Source organism: Dermacentor albipictus, chromosome 5, assembly GCF_038994185.2.
Source record: "Dermacentor albipictus isolate Rhodes 1998 colony chromosome 5, USDA_Dalb.pri_finalv2, whole genome shotgun sequence".
NCBI lineage: Eukaryota > Metazoa > Arthropoda > Arachnida > Ixodida > Ixodidae > Dermacentor > Dermacentor albipictus.
The window spans coordinates 150384336-150395344 of record NC_091825.1 but is presented as its reverse complement, the minus strand read 5'-3'; the positions used below and the strand labels follow the sequence as shown (position 1 = coordinate 150395344).

At 47.9% G+C, this 11009-nt stretch overlaps 1 protein-coding gene across 1 annotated transcript in view; it reads right to left on the bottom strand.

Moving 5' to 3' along the window:
- The window catches only part of LOC135915285 (uncharacterized), a 297520-nt gene that overhangs the window by 270984 nt on the left and 15527 nt on the right, over positions 1-11009 (bottom strand). Inside the window, exons 9-15 of the mRNA XM_070539179.1 lie at positions 10084-10196; positions 9104-9218; positions 6653-6805; positions 4928-5050; positions 3802-3928; positions 1473-1496; positions 904-975 (exon numbers count right to left, since the gene is read on the bottom strand). Of these exons, the coding sequence (XP_070395280.1) occupies positions 904-975; positions 1473-1496; positions 3802-3928; positions 4928-5050; positions 6653-6805; positions 9104-9218; positions 10084-10196 (727 nt within the window). The remainder of the gene's footprint in view (positions 1-903; positions 976-1472; positions 1497-3801; positions 3929-4927; positions 5051-6652; positions 6806-9103; positions 9219-10083; positions 10197-11009) is intronic.

Below are 11009 nucleotides of genomic sequence, written 5' to 3'. Positions count from 1 at the left end.
TATCACGCGGTATATCGAAGCACCCCAGAAAGGAGGGGCTTCGGGCAAAGAGGGTACGAAAAGGCGGGTGAGAAATAATTTTCCCGTCAGTTTCTTGGCTGCGCCAGGGATGTTCATATCATATGTAGTCTAGGTGGGGTAGGGAGGGCGTTCTCATGGTGCCTTCTTGACTTGATCAGTATGAATACATGGCCTCGGACAGACGCCATTGCACGAAGCTTCGAGTGAAAGAAGCGCAACTATGTTATACAGCATGATTATAGCATCATAAATATTAACAAAGCGAGAAAAGTGAAGCCATGAAATGCATTTTTTTAAATTGCCCCTGAGATTATTCCACAGAAGGCGAAAGAGTATTACTATTATTTTAGCATGCACGTGGATTAATTTGCGGCCAGGTGAAGACTGCGCTTCAAAAATAACTGTTGATCTTTGGTAGTTGCTGAAGGGCCTGATAGCCCCTAAAAGGATTCACACATGAACAAACAAACAACAACGCCTTACACTGTCGGCGTTGTCTGCTTACAACGGCAAATAATTAAGTCTTTAGAATCGTGTGGTTGGATCAAACGTTTACTGACAGGATAAGCCTACTGTTTTGGTTTGCAAAAGATCGTTCATTCCGGAAAGCTTACCAAACTTATTCTGACAGAGTTATCATATAATAAGAGTGCGGTAGTTTATGATCCAAGTGCGGTGCTTTGTACAATACGCGTCAGCACGCATGCGCGTAGACTTGCAGTGCCGCTTGTTGCCTTGCCTGTCGGCTTCGGCGTAGCGCCTGTTTCGCAAGCCGAAATGTTACGGCGAAAATTATCATTAATGAGCAATTCTCGCCTACATAGGGTGTACGCCGTAATCGCATTTTGTGCCATGCGCCATGTACACGATGAGGGTGCGTACCTTTTCCACGTGGCATGCATCGCTTGGCGGGTTCGGCTTCTTCTTCGTTCCTCTCTTCGGACAAAGAACGCCCTGCAAATAAAGGGTCCTCATATCTTAGCGGTTCTGTCTCTGGGCGCCTCACTGCCCAGAAGTTATGGTGACCATTCACCGCGGTAACCCTAATTTTTCATGACAGTTACATCTTCTACTTAATGCAGGGTGTGTAACTCAGTTACATTTGTCATTTTGTTTTATTACAGCAAGCATGTCTGCAGGTGCGGTTGTATACATCTTCTATTTCTTTTTTTTAACGCGTTTTTCACGCCGTGCCAAGTGGGACCACAGGTGCGACTCCTTCACCAGGACTTTGATGCCACGTGGGCAAAGGAAACTGCGTGACGCCGCAATCGTTTCGCGGACTTCAGTCATCTACTTGGTCAACGTCACTGTTTTATCGGCAACCGCTTTTTGTCAGATGGTAGCGAAGAAAAAAGAAAAAAAAAGAAGAGAAAGAAAAAGTTCGCAGAGGATTGTGAATGCATTCATGGACATGCTACACTATGGAGCACATGCAAAAGCCCTCTTACCTTGGCCAGCTCTAGATTTATCAGCTGGAAGAAAAACAAAGGGGAATGTGTTTAAACATTTTAGCAAGAAGTAGTAGATTCGCCAGAAAGGCGAAGCGTTGATAGCGATAGCAAATTATTAGGCAATTACACGATGTAATCTGGAGGATGACATGTTGTTGGGCTAATTGGTGCTTACTTAGCGACATATTGTAGCGCGAAGGCACAATCATAAAGGGGACAATCGTCAAAGGCGCTAACAACTATTGCTACATGAAGTAAGCTCATAGCTTTGAGGCTGTATAAAGTGCAGTGAACATTCGATTACTAAATAAACAGGCATCCTGCAACGCGCGCAAAGAAAAAGATGAATAGATTTCACTGGATGATCGCTAATGCTCATTAGCTTTCACAACACCGGTGTGACGAGGAGTGCTGGCAGCGAGCAGCGCGCGTGCTTGTTACAAAGCGTAAATTTCGTGCCGCCGTTCGCTTCACACTCTTTGCCGCGTCTCCAAAACTAAGATTACGCGACCTCCAACACGAGGCAACTAGGCGAGCATGAAGCCCACCAGACGTCTCGGATCGCCCTACCCCTTGCACGCTCGCCCTTCGAGGCACCCGCAGCAGATGACCTCCAACATAGGCGCGCGGGCCGTGTTTATGCGCTCGGCCGCGCAGGCAGCCACGACCGGGCTGTAGGAGCAGACGCGCGCTCTATATTGCTCTAGCCCGCCCATGAGACAGTGCGTACTCGGCCACGTGGCCTCACACATTAGGCGCTTTAACAAAGTAAATACTGCCATTAAACGGATATGAGGAACTCTCTTAGAGTAAAACTGTGCTATCATTTCGTGCCTATTAGACCAAAGTTTAGCGGCGGGTGACGCTGCTTGTCCGATTTAGTCGTTCAAAACTCGCACCTACACCTACTCCCACCCACCGACACTATACCGTCCGCTGTCGCATTGCACCACGCTCTACCAACAAGACCGACTCCCGTGCTCTCCTACGGTCGCTCGATGAAAAGGTGATAGTGTGCCCAAGGTATGCCTTTCAGTCGAACGGATGCTTTGTAGCATACTCATCGAGGCACCCTAATGCTTCGGTTCATGCTGCACCGTCTAACCGTAATCTGTCGAAAACTGCTGAACGCGCACAGACAAAATGGTTTCCTCCTATTCTAGGACTGTATACTGTAATGATGAATTTCTTTTCAATTTTAAACACAAAGCATGTTTTTTTTTTAGTAGGAGGCAAGCTTAACCGCGAGGCCATCCAAGGTCACTGAGTTTGTTGCCGATGCTCTCTCCCACGGGCCCACTCGAACGCTGCTACTGGTTCGGCGCCTTCTCTCTTTGCTCCACTTGCCGGCACGCACAAACAGAGCTGTCTCGGTTGCGCTAGCTGCGCAATGTCGCGCGTATAGGCCACTACTTGCAGACACAAGAATTGGCCCTCGAATTCATCAAGCGTAAGAGGAGCGCAAGAGCGCAAGGGGCTCTGCAGAGACTGCAGATGTGTGCGATGCATATCAAAGCGGCGAGGCAGGAGGCAGAGCGACGGGCCTACGAGATACGCGCTGCCAACGAACAGCGGCACGCCATGCGAACGGCCGCTGAACAGGCCGCCGGACCAAGTGGCGCCGATCGGGGAACAGCCACTTGCGGGACACAGACGCGTACTTTCAACAGCGACTTGTCAAAGACGAAATTGGTGCGGCACGTAGCGTTTGCGACGGACCGCGCATGTGGGGGACCGCGCATGTGGGGGAAGTGAGTTCGTTCGGGCTTTGTGCCACGTGCAAGAGAAAAATGCTTCGGATTGTCTTAACCATCGACGATGGTTTCTGTCGTAATGTTCTTGCTTTCTTCGTCACCGATCCCACAACTTTGCATTACGCGTGCTCGTCGGAGGGATGGCGGTAGACTAGAGTATACCGCATGCGTAATGGGATGTGGGTTTGGTCCCCACCCGCGGCAAGTTATCTTTTTTATCCGCTTTCATTTTTCTTTGCCTTATTACCTCTACATTTCAATTAAACATAACGATTAACTTCTTCTACGCTTTCTCTGGCTTCAATGTTTCGTCATTTCGTATGATAGTGACATATAGTTAACTATCCTAATGTGCCAAATCTGCGACGCCAGGGGAAGCTAGAACTAGCAAGCCGGCATTGCCACACATTTTGCCTTAGGCCTTTTATGACATGCCAAGGCGACGATCATAAACATATTTGCCTACCTACAATTAAATAAGCCTGATATAGCAAGATAATTTCTATTATACTCCTTTGTTAAGCGCACAGTGGGGCCCAGCAGTCCGACAGCGGCGGGAGACGATGACGTACCCTGTTGTGCCTGGCGGACGGCGCGCAGGCGTGCAAACGGCTCGCCGCACACTCCCTCGTAGTCGTCGTGGTCCACGTCGAACGCGGCCACACACGCGCCGGGTAGATGCAACACGGCGCGGGAAACCTGCGTGACGTGGGTCGAGGAAAGGCATAGCGGATATAGCAGACGGCAACGTGTTCGGCAGACCACGCTGTCAGGCTAGACCGTGAAGTACGGGGCAAGCTATAAGACCGGCGTTCCTCTTGTCCCTCTCTGCTTATCCGCGCTTATTTATGCGCTGGGAAGATGTTTCATAAGGCTACTCACAACCAAATAGCCCAGCTGTCCACGCTAAGCTATAATACCCAACTTTACTTCTAGGAACCGACAGGGAAAGCGAATTCTCAGAAGCAGTGGGCATGCCGGAGAGACTGAGTGAGGTAAATGGAACAGTGTTGAACGCATAGTTGCGGGAGGTGAGAGTCGAGTTGCGGAGGGCAGCGGAGGTTAAGCGTCGTAAAGCGCTACTTCGTCACACGAGCTTTATCATAACACCCCTAATAACTTGTACCAGCAGTCTGTTTTGGGAGCCCCAGGATCCATTGTGGAGCGTTATTTGAGCGCAATATTTCCTTCTGTACTGAGGAACATCTATTTGCTTCATTCGGTGGAGCTGGATGGCTTCGAACCAATGCGCGCTTGGTGAATATGGGGGCACGTAAGCCTTTAACAAATGGGTGACAGATAACTGCATTTGGAAACGAAATTTCTCGATCGGGGCTATTGACGAATTAGTGCTACAGTGCTTACCGCCAACCTGAAATATAGTTACTGTACATGCTCTCTTCTAGGTTAAAGCTTTAACCTGGAACGCTGGAGTATTGGTACATACATCTCTTTGAGAGAAAACTAAAACGGGACGAGGACGTATTTGGTGAAGCACTGCGTGCATTATAACAGTGGTGCTTTCGTAGAGGATTGAGTCCCGCTAACCGTACCAGTATATGCGCTCTACTGATGTGTCTTGAACTTTGTGCCGGGAGTATATATAGATATGATTGATGCGATGCATTTAGTCAACGCACATATGTACATTATTATTCGTGCAAGCAAATGTTCACAGGTTCGGTGTAGTGTGCTCACCTTGACGGCGAGCAGGTCAGCCGTCTCGTGGCTCTCAATTTGCTCGCCCTGTGACCCCATGTACGCCAAAGAAGCCTGGCCAGTGTTGCCAACTACAGCAGGCCACGGCGGCTGGTCGCAGATCTGCAACGCCGCCGTCAGTTTTTGGAATAAATTATGATGCAGAGAGCAGAGCTTGGGGCTAATGTAAACACATACAGAAGCGCAAGCCGAATACGTTTAATAATACTCAATGCCGGTGTTCTAAGCGCTGATGTCATTGTTGCCTCGAAGGTATTAATCTACTTAGAAGTGCGATGTCAGGGAACGCTCTCAACACCTCGTAGTGGCAAAGGTCGCGCCTAAATGCGATCAGAACAAGCGCTCTCGGATTAGCTCTTCTCTTCATCACAACCCATTTCTCCGCAGCCTCTTCCACAACGTTTCATTGCGAAGCACGTACACTGTAAAGAGAGCTGTCGAAAGTTAGCACTTGTGCGGCGTAAAAGAAATGAAAAAGAAGAAAAAAAATACACCGCAAGCAGCGGAAGTACCTGTGCGCCATTTTAAACTGACTATTCTTGCTTGCGGCGCTTCTCTTGCTGTAATGGTAGCTGCGGAATCATAGAACCTCCCTTCCTCTATTTAGCATGAATGCGTCGTGCGCTTGGCCTCAGTGAAAATCTTGAGCGCGTACGCGCATAACCAAGCTGCTGGGCGACGCTAAAGAAAAAAGGAAGAAAGAAAGAAAAAGCAAGAAGGCACGAGTGGTAGCTGGGTTCCTAACAGCGAACCTTGAACTACGATCTTGACGTCGCATTCAATCATCATTTGTTTCCTCTCATCCATCCTTTCTCCGCTGCTCTTCCATCGTCAACACAGCTAAACCGATGTACAGTCGCCAACCTCGTACAGTGATGTTACAGTGAGGTCAGAGTGCTCTTCTCCTACTTTGATTATCGACCAAAAGCCCAGCGTTTTCAGTAGGGCGTTGTTCATTAAAGGAGTACTGACACAAAAATTTGAAGTCGAGATAACTTGTGAGATCGATTTAGTGGGTCACACACACATCGTGTGTAAAATATCAGCGGCGAATATCGCTTAGAACAAATTTAAAATCAATTTTAAAGTACGTGCGCGCAGCCAACCGTAAAACAGAGCACCTCGCGACATTGACATCACCCGGGTCTGTAAATAGCCAAGAAAACGCTACGCCATGCGGCTACGTCACGAATTTTCGTTGGCTGCCATGCGGCTTTACACGTGCTCGCCGTCGCCGGCCGCAATATCCGAGTCGCTGCTCTCCAGTGGGTCAAATTGAAAGTGATTGGCCACGTCTAATACGGCGGCGACTCCCACATGCAGGAAATCGTCGCCGCTGGACGACGAAAACGAGGACGACGATGATGGCGAGGACATGGCAAACCACGTGCAGGCGTAGCAGACGACTAGCAACACGAAGCTCGCGTGCCGGCGCGCCGCACGCTGGCTGCGCGGCAGAGCATACGTCATGGCTTTTTGCGAACACGTGACCACTTTGTTTACACTCCCGGTGGACCGTTTCGTTGCTCTCTGAAACCGAAACTTGGACTGGTCGCTACAAAAAAAAAGACTGCAGATAATTACCTGTCGCGCTCTGAAGTAAATGAGGTCTCGTGCCGTGATTACTGGGTCATTAACCACTTATTAAAGCCGAAAAAACCACATGGATTTTTTTTTGTGTCAGTACTACATGCGGTGATTTACCTGCATGTAGTTGACGGTACTGACGTCATCGCATGGAGCGCTGTAGTCCTTGTGCGAGCGGTAGAGCAAGGCCGCCATGCTGATGGAGAAGCACATGGTAGCATGCTTGCCCCTATTTGCTTGCACGGCATCTATCCAGTTCATGACGACAGACTGCGAAGACAAGAAGCAACACCGCGATAAACCACAAGGACTCTGTCAACAGTAACAGAGCAAGCGAAGCAGCTTTCCTTCCTGCATACAAATAAGGACTTATAGGCAACGAAAACTCTTTAGGGAAACAATAACCACATAATGAGTGAACGCAAAGTTAAAATGAGAGAGAGAGAGAGAGAGAGAGAGAGAGAGAGAGAGAGAGAGAGAGAGAGATGTAATACAAGACGAAAGGTCACTTTCGTGAATACAAACCAGTGCATTTCTTTAACGTGGAGGCGTAGCTGATTAGAAGTACCTTTGTATTCCCCATAGCTTTATATTTTCACCTTAGTTTTCTCCTCCTGGCATCTAGTCGTCCCCTCTTATCACATGTTTGCTCTCTGCTACTCACACACTTCGTACATTTGCTCTGCACGTTGTATGCAATGATGACATGGGCTTGGAATGTTTTAATACGTTAGAATGTCAAAGTTGAAAAAGATCTGTGTGAAAATGTGAAAAGCCGGTTACGTGGTAGAGGTAGAGAAGGGATGGGAGAGTTTAGAAGAACGTGTACAAAATTCAAAGGAACGTTACAATGGGGTGAACGTTGTTTGGACCATGGATCAGGGACCTCAAAGAGGTGCGACGTAATGTTAACGCACTTCACTCCAGAAGGGTGCGCATTTGGGCTGTTTGTTTCGTGATTACGAGCAGAAAACAGCGCAAAACTACTGGACGAAGAGAAGGACGCAGGCCACAGCGCTGTGGTCCGTGTCCTTCTCTTCGTCCTGTCGTTTGGCGCTGTTTTCTGCTCGCATTTCACTCGCATCTACCGCTAAATCGCCACTGAATTTTGTATACACCACTCTGCACCTCCCCCCCCCCCCCCCCGCCCACAACTCTCCACACGGTGCTGTCTTGATAACGCACATTTGTCGATTCTTTTGAAATGCAATCGCTGCTATGGACGAAGTGCGCGTCTCCAAGGTGAGTAGCGTGCCTCGGTTACATCGGGGCAGTTAGACTATTTCCACAGACTCGTGAAAATTGTCGAGTACTGAGCGACAGCTGCCACAGTTATTAGCATTAGGACCAAGTAACATACACTACTGTAATTGATACAAATGTTAGAACGGAGTGGATCCGTCTTCTTGTCAGTCAATGTCGCTCAACTTAAGGACTCTTACTTTTTCTGAAGAAGAAAGCGTAGCGGGTTTGTTTACTTGGACATTGAAGAAAAGATCGCACAAAAGACGACACACAAGGCAACGCAATCTGAAATGTAAAGGTACACGCTACAACCTTTAACGAAACCGTATTCATATTTTTTGAGGTTATGCATAACTCAGCGATAGTAATAATATGAAATAAATTAACGCCCTGTGCGAGCTCTTTAAGAGGTAGCGAATAAAATAAAAATTTACGATTTGCACTGAATGCAGCGCGCTTGCAAGTATTATGAGGCGAAAAACTTTTCATCAAAGAATTAGAAATAGGAATCACAAGAGAATCAACAATTTCCAGGTAAGCAAGGTGGACTTGAAGAAAAGCTGCAACTTCGTACAGCCGCGTATTGCTTTACAATGATAATGTTCGCTTACTGTTAGACACCCATAATGAACTGATGAAGAGCGATAAACTATAGATAACGAAAAAGAAATGAATCCAGTTTATTTATAGCTGTGGTCCCTCTCTTAGATTCAGCGCTTCCTTCTACGCTTTATGCATTATTTTGTGTGCAACGTGGTGGCCACGAAGTTACACAAGCTTTATACGAGAAACACGCATAGGTCTGCAGAATACGCAGATGCTCGCTCATACCCACTTACCAATATTTTCGCAGGCTGCGTACTCACTGACACTCATGTACACTCACGTGTCACGTTCCTATTTAAGCCCACTCAAGGGGCAGCACGATCTCGTAGCCCCATGCCCACCACTCGCCCTCATGGTCACCTGCGTTGACACTTACTAGCATCCACTCAAGCCCGCACTCGCGTCTACTCCCATTCACCGGCATTCACTCACATACGCGTCCACTTACGCTCGCCGACACTCACTCGAGTTCGTACTCACGTCCTGCCAACATCACAATACGTACTTACGTTAACCGGCCCCCATACCTTGTTCATACTTACGTTCACTCAAACTTCCCGACACCACTGTGCGTACTCTCCTCTACTCTAACCCATAGTCACTCACTAGCGCTCTGTCTCACGCGATAAGGAGATAATTACGGAGATAGTACTAGTCAGTCTACTCGTGAGCGAGCGCGCTGACCTACGGATACAGGCAGACTACTGCGTCACTCACGATGGGAACAGAGCCCGTCCTGTTGTTGGTTGCGGCGTACACAGAAGGCAAGGCCACGCGGCACCTCTCGCCCTCCTTCTCGTAGTGCGTCTGCAGGAACATGTAGTCCACATGCCTGTCGAGCAGGCAGAGCATGATTATTAGACGAAGCGGAGAGATCTTGCTTAGGACTGCCAACGCAGTGAGGCACGATTTGCTATCAGATTCTCCGAAATGTCCATTCACTTCTCTATAGTAACATAAAAACTTACTTTTTTTCTCATTCTATTCTTGTTAACTTAAAGAGGCACTAAAAAGAAACGCCAAATCAGCTTACGCTGTTAAAGCATTCCCTAGAAACTCTACTGCCGTTAATTTCACGGCAAGAGTTTGATTATTAGAAAAGATAATGACGGTCAAAGTCTCACTTTTTGAAAGTTCGAGCCAAATCCCCACAGCGAGTGCGTCAGCGTGACGTCACGGATCTGAATGTATTTTTCGTATTTTGGCCGTTGTGAGTGCAGTGAATGTTATCGAAAGTTGCTAAGTTTAGTCTATGGTGCTTTTACAATACAGTTCGGTCCACCTTTACCTATGAAAATATATTTAGGCATGAGCAGACACCGTCAACATTTATTACGTCAACGCGAGATGGTGCGAGAGCATTAAGGTGGCGCCGCCACCAGTCTTTAGTTCTTACGTCTTTTTTCGGCTTACGAAGTCTTTCCACGCGGTGTGAATTTTTTTTTTTTTGGCATTGCGGAAGAGGAATGTGTTCATACAGATCAATTTATTTTTCCCTTTAATCCGCCGCGGTATATAGCCCAGGGGCGTTGCACTGCCAAGCTCGAGGTCGCGGCTTCGATTTTGGCCTCCGCTGTTGCTGGGATTACTTATACGGCGTATTAGCTCCAGTTTCGTTCCTGTGGTCTTTCTTGGTGTTATTCCTACCGTGACGCTGCGATATGTGCGAAAGTAGCGGCGTCCCTTTGCTTTCTTACTCTGCAATGCTGGTCAGATGGGTGGCTAGTGTTTGTACGGGTGCGCTCCAGTCCTCGATGAGAACGCCAAACACAATCTTCTGGCCCATCTCAGACAGCTTCGAATGCAGGTACTGTTGAATAGAAAGCAGAAATAAAATATAAATTCATTAAGCCTTCATGCTTGCCTATAATGGTGGTACGTCTCGTCCAGGTCACACACAGTCTCATCAATGTTAAGAGGCACCTTACATCGCCTCTGGCACGAATATACGGATCAGAGATGTGACGGGGAACTGGGAAAGTGCTGAGGTGTCGCTTTGGAACAATGCATAACCTCTTTAACCTTTCTTCCTTCCTTTGTGCCACAGTTTCCTGGTGAACGAAAAACCCTAGCGTCGTACATTAACACTTGTGCACCATACCTCGACGACAGATTGATTGAGTGATTGATTGATTTACTTACAGTTGCGAAGGACGCAATTATAGTGCAGTATCAATTACACTGTGGTTCGAGGTGCGTTCGCGCCATCGCGTGACCCTGCTGTACGGCTATTAACGGCGCATGCGCCGCTCGTGCGCGGAGAGTCTGAGGCATAGAGTTTCACACATAGTTTGCCGGTCTTGAAAGACGCGGAGTGCGTTTGGCTGCTAAAAACGGCAGCGCAAAGTGAACGCACCGTCAGCTCTCCGCCCAATCGGCTCGGGGATGGAGCCATGCAAGTGTTCTGCCTTTCCGCTGCTGGCATGGGCGTTGTGAAACTTATCGAATCAGCGTAGCTTTCAGGTGCAGGGGTTTAGCACTTGCCCAGAGGCGGGGAAAAAGCAACAACAAAAAACAGGTCGAATGTGATCAGTCGTGTATTTCGTTTTATTTTGCTATTGTAATTAAGACCTGTATGTCACCTCTTTAACAGCTTAATCTAGCTTAATCTAAAGAGGATGTG